The 18,800-nt window shown below is 45.3% G+C and overlaps 1 protein-coding gene across 1 annotated transcript in view; it reads left to right on the plus strand.

Moving 5' to 3' along the window:
• Positions 1 to 2,156: 2,156 nt before the first annotated feature.
• The window catches only part of NAPG (NSF attachment protein gamma), a 53,345-nt gene continuing 36,701 nt past the window's right edge, over positions 2,157 to 18,800 (plus strand). Inside the window, exons 1-3 of the mRNA XM_075316402.1 lie at positions 2,157 to 2,308; positions 3,069 to 3,136; positions 9,237 to 9,321. Of these exons, the coding sequence (XP_075172517.1) occupies positions 2,253 to 2,308; positions 3,069 to 3,136; positions 9,237 to 9,321 (209 nt within the window). The 5' untranslated portion in view covers positions 2,157 to 2,252. The remainder of the gene's footprint in view (positions 2,309 to 3,068; positions 3,137 to 9,236; positions 9,322 to 18,800) is intronic.

Here is an 18,800-nt window from a genome sequence, read left to right on the forward strand (position 1 = left end):
AAAAGTTAACTTCTGTGGCTTTATAAAGTCTTTAAAGTTCATTTAAAAAAAAAACATTAATGCAAATTGACTTATACGTATTTCCTAGGTTCTGCGTGATTTTTATAAATTGTCGATTCCTGATCTTTTGCAGGAGATATATGTCTCTGTCTCTCCCCCCGTATGCAAAGTGAAGGAAGAAGCACAAAAAATGTAGAAAAAACACGAATGACCTGGCTCGCCAAAATGTAAAAAAAAATATACTCTTAAATATATTTTCCTTCAAATACGTAAAAGCGCATGAAAGAAAAGAACTTCAAAAATGTAAAAAATAAATGTATTTTATCTATTTAAAAATAGTTGCCAGGGTTCAGTTACAGAAAGGAAAAATAATATACTTTGATAGCTTATGTAAAGAGTTCATTTAGTCCATACTGATCAATGGGAAGTCTTTACCCATCTTTCTTTGGTTTCTGAATGGCAAGGCAGGGGATGTCATCTCTTAGCGTGTCTTCATCTTGCAGCCTCGAGTCTTCTTGACAGCAGGCAATGTGGAGGAGCGACCAAGTAGCCCCCTCCATCGTGTATTATATACCAGCTGCTCAGTCCATATAGGGTTGGTTTAGTTAAACATAGTTCCATATGACATAATGTTCTAGAAGCTACCAGAAGCTTCTGGAAGGATTTATATATATCCTTCCATGCTCAGCATATATATATATATATATATTCAATATGGATATTTTAATACTTATTCCTTATAAAAACTTTATTAATATACTATGCCCTCCAACATAAACAGAACTATGAACTTATATGTCCTCCTATAAAATATTTGATAACTAGATGTATTAATTTTAAGGTTTTTACATATATCACACACATGCACAGCTGTGATCCTTGTATATCACACAAACATGCACAGCTGATCCCTGTATATCACACACGTGCACAGCTCTGATCCCTGTATATCACAAACGTGCACAGCTCTGATCCCTGTATATCACACACGTGCACAGCTCTGATCCCCGTATATCACACACGTGCACAGCTCTGATCCCCGTATATCACACATGTGCACAGCTCTGATCCCTGTATATCACACACGTGCACAGCTCTGATCCCTGTATATCACACACGTGCACAGCTCTGATCCCTGTATATCACACACGTGCACAGCTCTGATCCCTGTATATCACACACGTGCACAGCTCTGATCCCTGTATATCACACACGTGCACAGCTCTGATCCCTGTATATCACACACGTGCACAGCTCTGATCCCTGTATATCACACACGTGAACAGCTCTGATCCCTGTATATCACACACGTGCACAGCTCTGATCCCTGCATATCACACACGTGCACAGCTCTGATCCCTGCATATCACACACAGCTGACCCCTGTATATCACACACAGCTGATCCCTGTATATCACACACACACATGCACAGCTGATTCCTGTATATCACACACACACACATGCACAGCTGATTCCTGTATATCACACACACACACATGCACAGCTGATCCCTGTATATCACACACATGCACAGCTGATCCCTGTATATCACACACATGCACAGCTGATACCTGTATATCACACACGTGCACAGCTGATCCCTGTATATCACACACATGCACAGCTGATCCCTGTATATCACACACATGCACAGCTGATCCCTGTATATCACACACACGCACAGCTGATACCTGTATATCACACACACACACACACACCTAATCCCTGTAGATCACACACACGCACAGCTGATCTCTGTATATTACACACATGCACAGCTGATCCCTGTATATCACACACATGCACAGCTGATCCCTGTATATCACACACATGCACAGCTGATCCCTGTATATCACACACACGCACAGCTGATACCTGTATATCACACACACACACACACACCTAATCCCTGTAGATCACACACACGCACAGCTGATCTCTGTATATTACACACATGCACAGCTGATCCCTGTATATCACACACGTGCACAGCTGATCCCTGTATATCACACACATGCACAGCTGATCCCTGTATATAATGCATTGCGCTCTGCTACACACATCATTTCCCTCTCCTGGGAAAACTCCACTGCTGCAGCCTGACAGCCCCGAGCCTGACTCTACCTACACCACGTGACTGATCATATGGCGATGACGTCATGTAAGGTCCTGCAGCCGCCACTGACTTTTGCCTTCCGCCTCCTCCGGTTCCGCCTCCGGGTGACGTATGATATTATTGCCGGAGCTGTCATGGCGGCTCAGAAGATCAATGAAGCTTTAGAGCATCTGGCGAAAGCGGAGAAATGGTAAGAGGAGGCCGGAGAGGGACTGTGCCGCCTGGTGTGGCCCCTGCTGCCATCATGCCCCTGTGTGGGGCCGGGCATCCTCCGCCCTGTATTCTGCCAGCTCATGTTTATGGCCTGTGGTTCTCTGTAGGACCCGGTGATAATGGACAGCTCTGCTCCTGTGCCGCGGGGCCCCCTCGCTCTGCTCCTGTGCCGTGGGGCCCCCTCGCTCTGCTCCCGTGCCGCGGGGCCCCCTCGCTCTGCTCCCGTGCCGCGGGGCCCCCTCGCTCTGCTCCCGTGCCGTGGGGCCCCCTCGCTCTGCTCCTGTGCCGTGGGGCCCCCTCGCTCTGCTCCCGTGCCGCGGGGCCCCCTCGCTCTGCTCCCGTGCCGCGGGGCCCCCTCGCTCTGCTCCCAGCTGCCTGGGTCCTGCCATGTCCTTCCTTATAGCTCTGCCATTCAGGAGTGTAGGAAAGCTGGGTGATGGCCTCCCTGTCTCTGTGACTCAGGTTTCCTCCCTGCATTCCTGGCTTCCTCGGGATCTTCCAGTCCTGAATGTTGAGCTGCAGTGCCCGGACCTATAACTATCATCTTGGGCATGTACAGGGGTCCTCTTGGTGGCCAGTGACTGAGGACTTCCCTTACTGCCTCAGTCTTCTTTGTGAAGCTCCTCATTTATGGCGGTTCTGGAAGCTCGGGGATTATCAGATTATCGGGTGCAGATTTCCAAGACTTTCTCTATTTTCTTTTCTTTTTCTCATTGTATTTTTCATTGTTTTTATAGTTTGAAAACCGGATTCTTAAAGTGGAAACCAGACTATGACAGCGCCGCGTCTGAGTATTCCAAGGCAGGTACGTACAGAAGTGACCGCAGCTGAGGAATGGGGGACATAATATTGGTGACACCGGGTGGGAGCACAAAGCGTGATCTCTCTGTCCGAGAAAAACAGTCCGATTATGCGAACCAGACTCTGATCAGTGGGATTCACTGTTCTCAGAGGTGGAGAGAAAATATATGTTTCCCTTCCTTCTCCATCCGGTCTGTATGTGACAATCGCTTCACACTGATGTCATCTGAGCGCAGTCTGATGTTTTCCACCCAACCATAGACTCACTTGGCCAATTTTGATCTTACACTCAAATCAAAATTGAACGTATCTTTTTTTTTTTTTATTTCCTTGGACCACTCAGTCCAAGGAAGACATCGGACATGTGCACGGTCTCGTACAGAATCATAGATTCAAGTGCTGTTCATGAAAACCAAGGATAGGAACATCGGTTGTGTGCACGAGCCGTAACTGTGAGCAGGACTGCAGGGAGTTGTATTGTTAGAGGGGTCCTCTGGCCTCATGATAAAGATGACATCCTCAGGATTGATCATCAATTCCAGACTGGGGGATCTCACTGCGGGCACCACACTGATCAGCTGGTACAGCATCCCTGCCGAATTGATGGGCTCATTTTTGGTTGACTGCATGGTGCAGAATTGTTCTACATTGTACGCTAAATTCTGGTATAATTTTTAAGAGATCTGTGCCTGAGATGGAGGGGGAAAAAAGTCCCATGTCTTTTACAATTTTTTTTTTTTTTATAAAAAAAAAAAAAAACACCTTATGTTACTGTCACAATGCCAAGAATGAATCTGCCCATAAGAGTCTGTCTCCCAGGCTGCATGGTGACAGCTGTCAGATTTCATAGGCTATGTGCCCACGGGAGCTCGTACCTGCAGATGTATCCGCAGGTACGGCCGCAGGTTTACCGCAGCTGCCCACTACAGCGGAATAGCTGCGGTAAACCTGCGGACTTTCATGAGGTAAACCTGCGGACGTCCTGGCATCTATCTCCATAGTGGAGAGCCAGGATTTCCGCAGGTAATTCCGCAGGAATAACTGACATGCAGTTGTGTGCGGCTGCGGGACATCCGCAGCATATTCCGCAGCCGCACATTCCACAGCATGGTCACAGCACTCCCCATGTCCCATAGGATAACATGGGAAGTGTCTGTACCTACTGAAACCTGTGGATTTATCTGGAAAATCCAGATAAATCCGCAGGTTTTCCGCGGCAAAATTCGCAGAAGCAAGCTCTCGTGGGCACATAGCGATAGTGTATTTACAGAGTTAAATTGCTGTCATCGGAGGAAAATCTGTTTTTTAACTAATGTATTTTTCTCAATTGAAAATATAAGATTAATCATCACTTTTTTTTTTTTTTTTTTTGTATGGCTATATTCACACGTGTTTTTTTTTTTTTTTTTTTTTATGAAAATTAAAAGTTGTTTTTTACAGCACCAGCTAAAGCTATAACATTTCAGAAATCTCATGCACATGTTTCTTTTATTTTTTCCTGACTGATTTGGAAAACTGCTTTTTTAAAAAAAAAAAAAAATGCACCTTGTCCGTTGCAGCATTTTGCAGCATTTTTTTCAGTTCTAGAAAGTGAAAATGTTAGATAAACATTTCTGTGAAAATGTCAAAGTAAAAATGCCCTACCAATGTGTGAAAGTAAATAATGTCCTATCAGTTCCTCTCCCATCCTATCTTTCATGAACACATCCAACCATGTTGTGCTTCACACATGAATCCAGCTTTTTGATTTAGAATAGTCACTATTTTTTTTTTTTTTTTTCAGTCATAAAAAAACATTTTTCCCCTAAACACTCTGATCTAGTTGCCCTTTTTTTCAAAAATATTTTATAGTTTCTCATGCATCTTACGTTGGTGGCCTAGCACCTTGTATAACCTGATCTTGGGATCATGAAAAAAAACAGCAACATAGTTAGGAAAACCGGCAGCTTTTTTTAATGCCAAGAGATCAGGTTTTGGCTGCAGAAGAAAAAACAGTGTGAACACAGCTTATGAGTGTTTTGTTTTTTTTTTTGTTTTTTTTTATTCTTTTAGAAAAATTAAACCAATATACTTGTGGTGGTGTATAATGGCCTTGGTTTGCTCATCCAGGGTACAACGTTTGCACCTGCAGTAAAAGGGCTAAGGCACATTTAGGCTACTTTCACACTTGCGTTCAGCGCAGTCCGTCACTATGGAGAATAGCGCAGTCCGTTAACGCACTGCGCTATTTTCCATAGACTTGTATGAACGACGCACTGTAATGCAAGTGTCAACATTGCATCTGCTGGACAATGCAGCGTCGTTATTTTGATGTTGCGTCGGGCAGAAGGAACGCAGAATGTAACTTTTTTTGAGCAGCGGAATCCGTAGGATTTCACTGCGCATGCTTTTTTTTTTTTTTTTTTTTCTTATCACATAAACTTTATTTTGTCTCTCGGTGGTCGAACGTTCAGCCGAGCGCCCGCCCGCCCGCATGTGAGAGCGCTCAGCTGAGCGCCCGGCCGCCGGCATGTGAGAGCTCTCAGCTGAGCGCCCGGCCGCCGGCATGTGAGAGCGCTCAGCTGAGCGCCCGGCCGCCGGCATGGGAGAACAATCAGAGATGTGAGAGCAATCTGAGCACCCGGCCGCCGGGTGATCAGCTGATCGTTCACAATAGTCTGCTGCCGGTAAACTGTCAAGAAGAAAAAAAAAAAAAAAAAGCCTTCTGTTGTTTTGTACGATTCATTGCATCCATTGTGCCATTATATGCAACGCATCCGTTACACAACGCAATGCAACGGATACCGTTCAACGCAAGTGTGAAACTAGCCTTACTCACGGGTTGTTGAGGATGTAACTATGGATGCAGCCATTATGTTGTGGTCATTACTTGTACAGTCAGGGTTCCGTGTCTGATGTGTCCAGAGACGTCTTACTCTCGGACACCTGCCAGGACAGGACTACTTTAAAGATTAACAAAAATAATTGCTGTGAATTACATGACTACTTGAGCTTTGTTAAAGGGATGTCCAGACTTAGGTTTCCTGCTCATTACCTTGGCATATGGACAGATGTCACCACTTTTCTGAGGCGACAGTCTGCCTCCTGGTGAATACCGCACCGGAGTCTTATAGATTATAATAGGACCTCTGCACGTTCTTCTAATGTATGGCGACTGCCTCAGCAAATGTACCGTCCAGCGTCTCTACCTCTGATACCAGACAATTGCCCGAGTCCTGTTGTCTAACTAAATGTCAATCGTTATATGTTGAAAAGTCAGTAATATTCTGATATATTTTCCTTCATTTCTTTATTATTTTTAAGATCTAAAATTACTGTCAGTCAATGGAAACCTTCTTTCTTTCCAGACTTATCCCTAATGAGGACTTTTTACACATTGTCGGTGTACACAGGTCTAGCTGCACAATCTGCTGTGAAAGTTTGTTACAGTGTATCAGTGTAGGTTGAGTGTTCGGTGAGAGCAAGCGAAGGTATCCAGCCATTTGGATAGAAAACATATTAGTAGAGCTTAAAAGGTTCCAGATACATTAAAAATGGTGCCTCAAGGCAAAAATCAAGATGTACACTGCCTACAAGTAGTATTCAACCCCCTGCAGATTTAGCAGGTTTACACATTCGGAATTAACTTGGCATTGTGACATTTGGACTGTAGATCAGCCTGGAAGTGTGAAATGCACTGCAGCAAAAAAGAATGTTCTTTCTTTTTTTTTTTTTTTTTTTTTTTTAAAATTGTGAAAAGTTTATTCAGAGGGTCATTTATTATTCAACCCCTCAATCCACCAGAATTCTGTTTGGTTCCCCTAAAGTATTAAGAAGTATTTCAGGCACAAAGAACAATGAGCTTCACATGTTTGGATTAATTATCTCTTTTTCCAGCCTTTTCACCGCACCCCGTGTCACTGACCGTACACTGTGTGCACAATTATTAACCTGTTTTTTTTTTTTATTTTTAAATGATTCATTGCATTATTAAACAACTACATCGCTGTCCGTCAAACCGAAAGGTTAATAAACCTGAAAACTGAATATATGAAAAAGTGACGTTTTGTCTTTCTTAGGAGACTACCTGTGTGTGCAGAATTATCCGGCGACTATTAGGCTATGTTCACACAACGGTTTTGCTGCATTTTTTTTCCTCATTTTTATGCAAATATAAAGCTGCACTTTACAGTACCAGCAAAATCTATATTCCAGAAAAAATATGCACACACAGGCACATATTTGCTTTTTTTTTTTCTTTTCTCCGATAAATGAAACTAAATTTATTTAAACATGTACTATATACACGACACATCAAAAATGCAGCAAAACCTGTTTTCCGTAAGCAGCTTTTTTATTGCCAAGAGAGCAGGTTTTACTGCTAAAACAACAAACAAACAAAGCAGCGAAAACTCAACGTGTGAACATAGCCTTAGTGTGCACAATTATTATGTCACTAAACGAAAAACGTAACTTTTCCCATCTCAATTGTTTATTTTCATCAGTTAAAGTGAGAATAATAACCAAACAACTCGATCCGTGTGTGTGTGTGTGTGTGTGTGTGTATATAATATATATATATATATATATATATATATATATATAAATATATACAAAGCAAGAAGGCCTGCGGAGACACCATCACATGTTTCTCAACGCTGGCAGGAAACTAGCCAGGTCTTTCACCGGGAAGGAACAACCACGGGAAGAGCAGTCTCCAGTCAAGGAGACCACCTATGCCAAACATGGTATCCATCCACAGACAGCCGTTTCGGGGTATTTGCCCCTCATCAGTGTGGAGTAGGAAGCTTGCTTTGAATATTTCCCAGGGGGCATTGCTCTAGAATCACTGCGTTGAGAAACACGTGATGGTGTCTCCGCAGTGGTGGATGTTGATCTCCCTAAGGTCAACCATCCTTGCTCAAATATATATATATATATATATATATATATCTATATATATCTCAGTGGCCAATATAGCCCCCTTCTTTTCAAGAACTGTTAGCTTCTTACAGTAGATATCCATGACTTTGGAATTTTTTTTCCTTACAAAGCTATGATTTTACAGTAAGGCAGTTGCTACCTCCCTGGTTGTGTTTGTTTTTTTTTTTTTTTTTTTTTTTTTGTGCCCAGCGCTGATCTCTTCCGGCTCAGAGCGATCACAGATGGCCCCTGCCAACAATGCAGCAGCTTCAATTGACATCACGTCATTAGAGCAGCTTCTCTTCCGCTTTGCTCTACTCACAGGTGTCACTGACTGTCATGCTGATTGACTGCCGACTCCATGCTGGCTAAGGCTATGTGCGCACGTGTGCGCTCTGCACCGCACCGAAAAGGTGCGCTTCAGAGCGCAGCTGAAAAGCTGCGTTCTGAAGCGCATGGTGCCGGCAAGAACGTGCGCTCTGCCTGCAGCTCCTGCCATAGACAGAGCAGGGGCTGCCGGCAAAGCGCACGGAAGAAGTGACATGTCACTTCTTAGAACGCAGCGATTCGGGCAGCAGCCGAAGCGCTGCGCTCTAATATGCCACGTGCCTACGGCCCCTGCACAATCTCCATAGATTATGCAGGGGACGCAGGACGCATGCAGTTACGCTGCGCTACAAAGTGCAGCGTAACTGCATGAATTACGCACATGTGCGCACATAGCCTAACTGCAATCTTCTTTTTTTTTTTTTTTTTTTTGCCTAATTCTGCACACCTTGATAAAGTGTTGTATCTTGGACAGCACCCTCCCGAATTACGCAAGTACACATCACCTGATCTGCTTCATACAATAAGCATTCAAGATTTTGCCTTTTGGAAGTTGGAAAATCAGCGTAAAAATGATATGGTGAAAGTACTCCCCTGTTAATGGTGCACACATTGCAGTTTAGCGCCTCGCCTCTCCTCTCTATAAGAACATGATCATAACATTCTTCAATATAGATCATTATCTGATTGTCCTAAATATCACATTGATGCTTCCCCTTATAAGTCTGTCCCTGTCTTTTCAAAACAGATATGGCACCCGTGTTGTTCAGTTACGACCAGACATTATAATAATGATTAGAAAAAAGCCTTCCATCTTTCTGGTTAATGTGTATGCTTTTGTATAATGATATGATGGTTTTACTTGTTTCTTACAGCTGTTGCCTTTAAAAATGCCAAACAGTACGACCAGGCCAAAGATGCCTTTTTAAGGGAGGCTGAATCTCATGAGAACAACAAAGCGTATCCTTTTTTGAAATATCAGTTTGGTTTTTATACACCATGGATACACAATTACAATAAAAAAAGTAGCATTTAAAGTGAAAATAAAAAAGCAGCTTTTAAAGAGAAAATAAACTATTATTATTTTATCCAGCATGGAAAGTTGTCAAGCTTTACTACTCCCCTTTAGGCTGCTTTCACACTACGTTTTTTTAACATGCGTCATGAACGTTTTTTTGCTGTAAAAGCGGATCCTGCTTTTACAGCAAAAAAATGCATGCAAACGCATGTTATTTTGCAGGATCCTGTCACTGGATGTTTAGGGGCGGGCATTGGAGTCATGTGATCGGGAGTGAGGGGAACTGAATGGGACAGACTGGGAGCCGGCATCTGACAGCTGCGGAGGATCGTAACTAAGGTAAACATCGGGTAACTTGTTTGGATGCCTGATATTTATCTTGGTTACGAGCGTCTACACACGTAACCAACGTAAACATCGGGTAACTAAGAGAAGTGGTTACCCGATATTTACCTTGGTTACGAGTGTCCGCAGCTCTCAGGTGGGGGGGAGACAGAGAGAGGGAGGAGAGACAGGGGAGAGAGATGGGAGGAGAGAGAGGGAGGGGGAGAGAGACACTGATCACGGAGGCTGGTTTCTGGGCATGCTCAGTAGAGCAAGCAGGATCCTGTCTATCAGTATGCCAGCGTTCACATGCGTTTGCGTGCTGTTTAGTCAGGATCCAGCAATTTGCAGTATTTGGACGCAGCTCAAAAACGCTACAAGTAGCGTTTTTGGAAAATGTTAAAAAACTGCAACTCGCTGGATCCTCACTATAACGCACGCAAACGCATGTGAACGCATGTTAACGCGAGTCCATTGCAAATGCATTGAAATGAAAACGCATTTGCACTGGATCCGTTTTTGCGTTAAAAAAACGTTCATGACGCATGTTAAAAAAACGTAGTGTGAAAGCAGCCTTATTTGTGGATCTGGCAGAATTCCTGTAAAAAATTGCATGCAAGTGGCTTCCAAATTCCTGCTTTTGCCCAGTCTATTTAGGCTGCTTTCACACATCAGTTTTTTAGCATCAGGCACGATCTGGCGAAAAAAACTGATGCGGCGAAAAAACAGATCAGTTGCATCAGTTTTTTTCCATCAGTTCCGTCAGTTTTTTGACAGATCCGGTGTGATACTGAGCATGCTCCGTTCAAAAAAACGGATCCGGTGGCCGGATCCGCTTTTTTGCCGCATTACGCCGGATCCGGCGTCCATAGGCTTCCATTATAAAACACGCCGCCGGATCCGGCACGATCCGTTTTTTGTTTTTTTTTTTGCCGGACACAAAAACGTTCACTTCAACATTTCATCTGGCCGCCGGATAAGTACATTTTGCCGGATCCGGCAAAAAACAGATGAAACGCAAGGCCATCAGGCACAATCCGGCGCTAATGAAAGTCTATTGGGGGGAAAAACTGATCCATCGGCAACAGGCGCCGGATCCGTTTTTTCATGTTTTTGCCGGGTTATGCCTGATGGCAAAAAAAACCGATGTGTGAAAGCAGCCTTAGGCTAATTTCACACATCAGTTTTTTTACATCAGGCACAATCCGGAAAAAAAGCGGCTAAAACTGATCTGGATCCGTTTTATCCCCATTGATTTGTATTCGCGCCGGATTGTGCCTGATGGCCTTGCGTTGCATCTGGCTTTTGCCGGATCCGTCATAATTGCCTAAAGCGGCGGCCGGAGGGAACGTATCTTGTAACGTTTTTTTGTCCGGCATAAAAACCGCATCGTGCCGGATCTGGCGCGATACGGCGTGTTTTACAATGGAGGCCTATAGACGCCGGATCCGGCGTAATGCGGTAAACGGATGCGGCTGCCGTATCCGTTTTTGTAAACTGAGCATGCTCCAATGTATTGAAAAAAAAAAAAACGGACCCAGCAAAAAAAACGGGCGAAAAGGATGCAAAAACGGATGCGCCGGATCCGTTTTTTGACATCAGTTTTTGCATATTCTGCACCGGATCCGATGCATCAGGCACACGCCGGATTGTGCATGATGCCAAAAACTGATGTGTGAAATTAGCCTTAGCCAGGCTCCAGCTGCATTGTTATCAGAACTGCTGATGAAAGGGTCAGCTCCTGTGTCCTCTGAGTGTTTTGCGTTATGGACTGCAATGCACAAACTGGCCATGTGTCTCTTGACCCAAACTCAGTTGGGGGAAAGTGGGGGGTGCATCTTATAGTCTGAATGTAGGGCATGGCTGCGGGGAATGAGGGTGCTGCAGTGGAGCGGGTCAGCAGCAGCATGTGCATGCTGTAGCAGCGCTTGCCGTGACCACTTGGGCCTGCTCATTTCATATGCACGCCCATCCTCCCGCCCAACATCTCTAAGCGCTGAAGCCGGCGCTGACAGGTGGGCTGGGGGTGCGCACATAGTAAACAGCTGGCCCGCGTGATCACCCCTGGCAACTACAGTCTGGAGTGATCATGTGCGGCTATATTCACTGTCCCTCTGCCCCCCGCATATCATAATCAGTGCGGGGGGCAGTGAATAATTACGGTATACTGACCGGTCCCTGCAGCATCGCGATGTCCTCCTGTCTGCCGGCCGCTGATGTGTGTGTGGAGAGCGGTGAGCACAGCGATGATGTCATCCCTGTACGCACCGCTAGTATCCACACACAGGCGAGTCGGCAGACAGGAGGACATCAAGATGCTGCAGGGGAACGGCTCCACACAGGTCAGTGGCGCTACTGCTGACACAGAGAGGAAGATGATCGATGCTGCAGGGAGTGAGGAAAGGTGAGTATAAACGTTTATTTATTTATTTTTTTGTGCGATAGGATACAGGCCATATAGCAGGATGAGGGCATATACCAGGATGGGGGTATATTATGAGCAGGATGGGGGGGGCTATACCAGGATGAGGGACATATATACAAGGATGGGGATGATATACAAGGCAGGAGGATCATTACCAGGATGGGGTACCTTTTGTACAGAATTTTATGACATTACCCCCATAATATTATCAGCAGCAGTTCCTCGCCCCATAATAGTGTCATGACCACATTTTTTGCTTAAAATTTTATTTTCCTCCTCTAAAACTAGGGTGCGTCTTCTGGTCCGTTGCGTCTTATAGTCTGAAAAATATGGTATATATCCATGATCCGACCATGACACATGGACGTCTGAATGAGCCATAAGTGACATAAGTGTATTTCTGTACTGATGGTTGTTTTGGTGATTTAGTCTTATTGGTTGTGATCCTGTATACATGCAACAATCCATAACTTATAAGATCACGTGATACATGGCTGTGTTAATACTGTTGTGCCATCTGACAAGTTAAGGTCTCTGCATTTCTATTGATTGAGATCAATAAAGGTGTTTTCCAGGTTTGTCATGAAAGTTTGCAGTCACTCAATATGACTGCAGACTTGAGTCCTCAAAGTGCACACACCGTACGCTATCCGGATTCTCCTGTGCCAGTGGCAAGTGCGGCTAGTCATGTATGAGATTTGTATATTTTTAGCCACATTTCGAGTAGACATGCATGTCCTCTCTCAATACAAGTGAATTGAGCGAGGCAGAGCATGTCAAGTCGCCACATGACAGCATGAATGCAAATCACATGCTTGGGATTGAGAGATCTCCCACTCTCAGCTCTCGCATTGTAAAATAATTACAGCTTGCAGTGCACACGCTGTGAAGATTAAGAAGTCTGCAGTTGCATAAAGTGACTGTAGACTTAAATCACAGACTTGATCGACCCTTTTACTGCTCCTAACATAAATGTAGGAACCCCCTAACTTTTTAGATGGTACAATAATTTATTAACATGGCTATATATTGCATAATCTTACAAGTTATGGATTGTTACATATGTACAGGATCAGAAAATCAGTACAGCACAGGAATACATCACCAAAATCAGTATATGAACACAGCACCAGAACCACCAGTAGTACATGACTACAGCACCAAGCTTAGTACAGTGATCCATTGTAATAGCAGGTTAGTTCCACATCCAACTATATTACATGAACCTATAATTCCTAGTATGTTTTTATTTTATTTTTTTTTTTTAAAGAGGTTTTTCCACTATCAAAGTTCATTTTAATCAGTAGATCAATAATATGTTCCACAATTGAATGTGGTGTTTTGTTTTTTTTTTGTTTTTTTTTTAAAAAAAAAAAATCCTGTGCCGAGATTTTATATATGTGCCCCTGCTATGTTCGGGGCAATGACCTTGTCTGACTGTACAGGAACATGGTCTGATCATACCACATCTCTTGGGCATGGGAAGAAGAAAAAGAAATTATGCAGGTCACATCATGGGATTGCAAATAATTCTTTCTTCATTTTCTTTAAATTACATAATAAAAAACAAAATCCAGCACTCAAACGGATGAACTGAAATCACTTGAGGCTTTTATTTTAATGATCCAACATACATTTGTGTGATAGTGACATTTCGGTCTGTTTGACCTTTATCAAACTCACTCTATAAAAATAAAAGGTTATATGGTATATAAGAAAACATGACTAAATATAGAGAATCCTTACAGAAAGGTTCAAATATTGCTCATTATGGGCGGCACGGTGGCTCAATGGTTAGCACTGCAGTCTTGCAGCGCTGAGGTCCTGGGTTCAAATCCCACCAAGGACACCATCAGCAAGGAGTTTGTATGTTCTCCCCTATTTGTGTGGGTTTCCTCCGGGTTCTCCAGTTTCCTCCCACACACCAAAAACATACTCACAGGGAACCTAGATTGTCTCCATTGGGGCTCACAGTGTTGTCATTGTATGTAAAGTGCTGTGGCATTATTTGCGCTATATAAATGAATAAATATAATTATTATTTTTATGTAATCATGATAGCCTGACCACGCTGCTAACGTCGCCCTGACCTGGAAATGTCGGGGGTCAGACCTTCAAATATTCTCTCGCCTGAAAGAAGAAAAAACAATTGAATTAAGATCCTGCGTGTCACAGCTTCTTTGTGTCTGTCTGCTTAGAAAACATGAGGCACACTCCCAGTGAGCTGGAAAATGTAGTCCTGGCAGATGTCTCTGATGCTGCCCCCTGGAGGCTGTGCCTGGGGCAAATACCCTTCCTGTTCTTCCCTCACATATGCCCCTGCCAATATGACTTGGGCTTGTTTTCCAACATATCTCACAGAGGCTTGATCACTTAAAGGGGTGGTTCACCCATCTTTTTTATTTTGTCTATGGATGTAACTTACCATTTTGGGAGTCTTCTTACTTGGTCTCTATTTCCAGTTCTGGCACTGAGCGGCACTATCCTGCACGCTCAGTGCCTGTCACATGACCCCTGGAGCTGTGGCCGCCAGCATCCTCTGATGTCCCGACCAAGTTCCGGGCTCTCAAACTTGACGCTTACGTCAGAGGAGGCTGGCACCACTCACACTGACTGGGCTGTGGGCGGTGACTACCGCACGTCACAGCCCAGCATCGAGGGGAGGATCCAGAGAGCTTTAGGCTGTGTGCACACGTTGCGTTTTTTACCGCGGAAGCGCTGCGTTTTGAACCGCAGCGTTTCAGTGGCAAATTGCATGCGTTCAGCTTTCCCAGCAAAGTGTATGGGAAAGCTGAAAAATCAGTGCACATGCTGCGTTTCTTTCCGCAGCGTTTTGGATGCCAAAAATCGGTGCGGAAAGAAAAGCAGCATGTCACTTCTTTTGTGCGTTGTGGCTGCGTTCTCTCCCCCATTGAATCAATGATGTGGGGTCAGAACGCAGCTACACCGCATGGACCTGCATTTTTGTTGCGGTCCGCGGCCTTTGTCGGCACGCCAGAACGCAGGCATTTACCTGGAAGTGAGGTCAAGAGGCTTCCTGTTGACCTCACTTCCTGGCAAAGCCCCCGGTGTCGCCAAAGTGCCCGCCCCGACCACCGCCCCCCCCCCCTCCCGAAAATCCAACATGGCCGCGCGCACAGTAGCGCACCGGCCGCCCTGCTCCTATGTTATCTGTCGCATGTGCCTTGAGACATGCGACAGAAAAATGCACCCAGGCCCTGCCCGTTCACCCCCTATTCCCCCCGGTGTCATACATACCTGTCCGGTCGCAGCGCTGATCCCCCGCGGCCCCCTCCTTCACAGTGCACGCTGGCCGGTCACATGAGCAGATCAGCTGACAGCCAGCACAGTGTTCAGTGTGAGCTGTGCTGGCTGCTCGCACTCTGCAGCTGTGACCCGGGGAGAGTGGGTGCAGATTTTTGGCACCCACTCTCCTCAAATGGAGGGTCTGCCCTCCTAGAAAATGGGGGATACGTTCCCTGAACGTGCCCCCATATTATAGAAGGTCCAGAGCCGACGTGGGACATCCAAATGGATTTCTGCGGACCCATTTTTTTTTTTATTAAATTGGAGAACAAGGGAATGATTTGGGGAGTGTTTTTTTTTCTAATAAAAAAATTTTTGTTGTCTTTTTTTGCTTTTGTTTACTGTCAATTAGTTATGTCGGGTGTCTGATAGACGCCGTGACATCACTAATTGCTGGGATTGATGCCAGGTGACATTACACATCTGGTATCAACCCCATTTATTACCCCGTTAGCCAACGCACCAGGGCGCGGGATGAGTTGGGGCGAAGCGCCAGGATTGGCGCATCTAATGGATGCGCCACTTCTGGGGCGGCTGCGGCCTGCTATTTTTAGGCTGGGAAGAGTCCAATAACCATGGCTCTTCCCACCCTGAGAATACCAGACCCCAGCTGTCAGCTTCACCTTGGCTGGTGATCTAATTTGGGGGGACCCCACGTTGTTTTTTTTTTTTTATTCTTTATTTATAAATAAAAAAAAAAAAAGCCTGGGGAGCCCTCCAAATTGATCACCAGCCAAGATGAAGCTGCCAGCTGTGGTTTGCAGGCTACAGCTGTCTGCTTTACCCTGACTGGCTATCAAAAATAGGGGGGACCCCACGTCATTTTTTTCTTGGATAAATACTAAGCTAGGCACCCTTTAGTGCCACATGAAAGGTACTAAAGGTGCCAGCTTAGAATATGCAGGCGGGGGTGGGACGTTCTATATATTTGACATCCCTTCATCCATTGACGCTTTTTAGGCTGTGTGTCCACAACCAGGGTTTGCAGCGTTATGGGCGCTGAGTGTTTTCCCTGCGTCCATAACGCTGCGTTGTGCAGTAGAAGCACAGTGGAAGGATTTTGGGAGATCCCATGCCCACTGTGCTTCTTTTCTCCGCAGCATAAACTGACCGGTAGCGTGGCTTCCCGAGCCTCAGCATGTCAATTTATGCTGCGGAGACGAGAGTGTTCTCTGCAGGTAGCATAGAGCTCCACAGCAGCCTGAACCCAAATCGTGGGCATGGGCAGCTGCAGGAAGGCTGACACTGTACTAGACGCCGTGTCGCTGGATCATGGCCACATAGCCTTAGGCCTCTTTCACACGTCAGTGATTCTGGTACGTTTGTGCTTTTTTTTTAAACGTACCAGGATCACTGACATACGCAGACCCGTTATAATGAATGGGTCTGCTCACACATCAGTGATTTTTCACTGCACGTGTCTCCATGCGGCGTACCCGCGTGTGCGTGATTGCCGCACGGAGACATGTCCATTTTTTTTTGGCATCACTGATGTTCCACGGACCACGCAGTGGTGTGGTCCGTGAAACACGTGCCAGAAAAAAACGTGCTTTTAAAATAAAAATCATTTTAACTCACCCGGCGTCCAGCGATGTCCTCTGCAGCCCGTGCAGCTTGCTGCTTCTGAGCCGGCTCATTATTGTCGCGCATATTCATGATGCACGACACAGCCGACCCGGAAGCAGCTGCTGCGGGGGTCAGCGCCGGCCGGATGCTGCACCGCGGGAGCGATCAGCACCATGGAGAGCGGGAGCGGGTGCAGGTGAGTTAATCTCTAAGTGCAATCACGGGCCACGGAGAACGGAGCCCGGATTGCACTTAGACAACCCATGTGTGCCGTGATTCACGGCACACGGAGGGACATGTGCGTGTTTTACATGCCAGTGAAAAACGTCAGTATTTTTCACTGACGTGTGAAACGGGCCTAAAAGTGAGAATATTGTTGCTACAGCAACATTTTTGGTGAAGTAGCTGTGGATTCAAAATGCTTAATATACTCCTGAATAAAATCCTTGATGGGTGCAGATTCCAAAATGGGGTCACTTGTGGGGGTTTTCTGACGTATAGGTACCTAAGGGGCTTGGTGCGCGAAGTTTATTTTAACTTTTCCAAAATTCAAATGGTGCTCCTTCCATTCCAAGCCCTCCCATTTATCCAAACAGAATGTGGAGAAGGAAATGACATCACAGGTTTTTTTTTCCAAAGGTCTGTGTTCAACCAACTTTATTAACACTGACCAGTCTTAAAAAACGCACCTAAAAAAACGCATGAAAAACGCATGCGTTTTCGATGCGTTGTTTCTCAAAAAGCATTGTTTACAATTCTCCCCTCTGCCAGAGGGTGCGTTTTTTTCCGCGCGGAAAAAAAAGCAACGTGTGCACATACCCTTAGTGTGGAGCGGTGAATGTAGAGCGGCGCCGCTTACCATCGGTCAGCTGTGGGAGGTGCGGGCTCCAGTGTGCAGGGGTAAATGCAGAACAGTCTGCTTTACCATCAGTCAGCTGTGGGAGGTGCGGGCTCCAGTGTGGAGTACAGGGGGGGGGGTTCCTCAGCTGAAATCCCCCACCCCCCCCCCCCCCTGCCACGCATGTGAATGATCACACTATCCACCCGCCCGCTGTGCTCAGCTGTCAGGAGAGCCTGCGGTGTCGGCAGTGTGATCATATAATCCTACCAGCAGCACAGGTCCCAGAGTGGAGACGGTGACATGCTCTGCTCTTACACATAGTGTGCTATATGTCACTATCTTGCTCCACTCTGGGACTTGTTGTGCAGGTGACCGGATGATGAAAGCTCTATTACCATGATTAGGCAATGCACACAGGAAGGAGGGGAGGGAACTGTTTTGGTGGAGATCTGAGGGGAGGGAACAGTTAGAGTGGGTGTGAGATAGATTGCTAGTTACTGCAAAGGATTATGGAAGTTGTAGTAACTGAACCCAGGAAGTCAAGAGAGCGATTAACCCCATCAGAGCTGGAGCCAGAAATGAGGATGTTCTGCTAGAGCACAATAAAAGGTAATATTCGTAAAATAACATGATAGATGTGTGGAGAGGCACATAGCAAGATTTATGAGGAAAAAAAAAAAATCGGTTTTGGTAACTGGACAACTTCTTTAAAATGTAAAGGTCTAATCCTCACTTTTTAATATCTTCATGTCCCTTTACATCATTGCTGAACAGTTTTTTTTTTTGTTTTTTTTTTTCAATGTGATGGGGCACCTTATGTGGCCGGAATAGGCTACAGCCATTCTAGAAAACTGTTGCAATAAATGTGCATACTTGACCCGCAGCAACGTTAAGGTTGATGGTACGTGTCAAAACAACATCCTTATAACTGACAGTGCAATTTGCTGTCATCTCTCCCC

Source organism: Anomaloglossus baeobatrachus, chromosome 6, assembly GCF_048569485.1.
Source record: "Anomaloglossus baeobatrachus isolate aAnoBae1 chromosome 6, aAnoBae1.hap1, whole genome shotgun sequence".
In the NCBI taxonomy this organism is placed as follows: Eukaryota; Metazoa; Chordata; class Amphibia; order Anura; family Aromobatidae; genus Anomaloglossus; species Anomaloglossus baeobatrachus.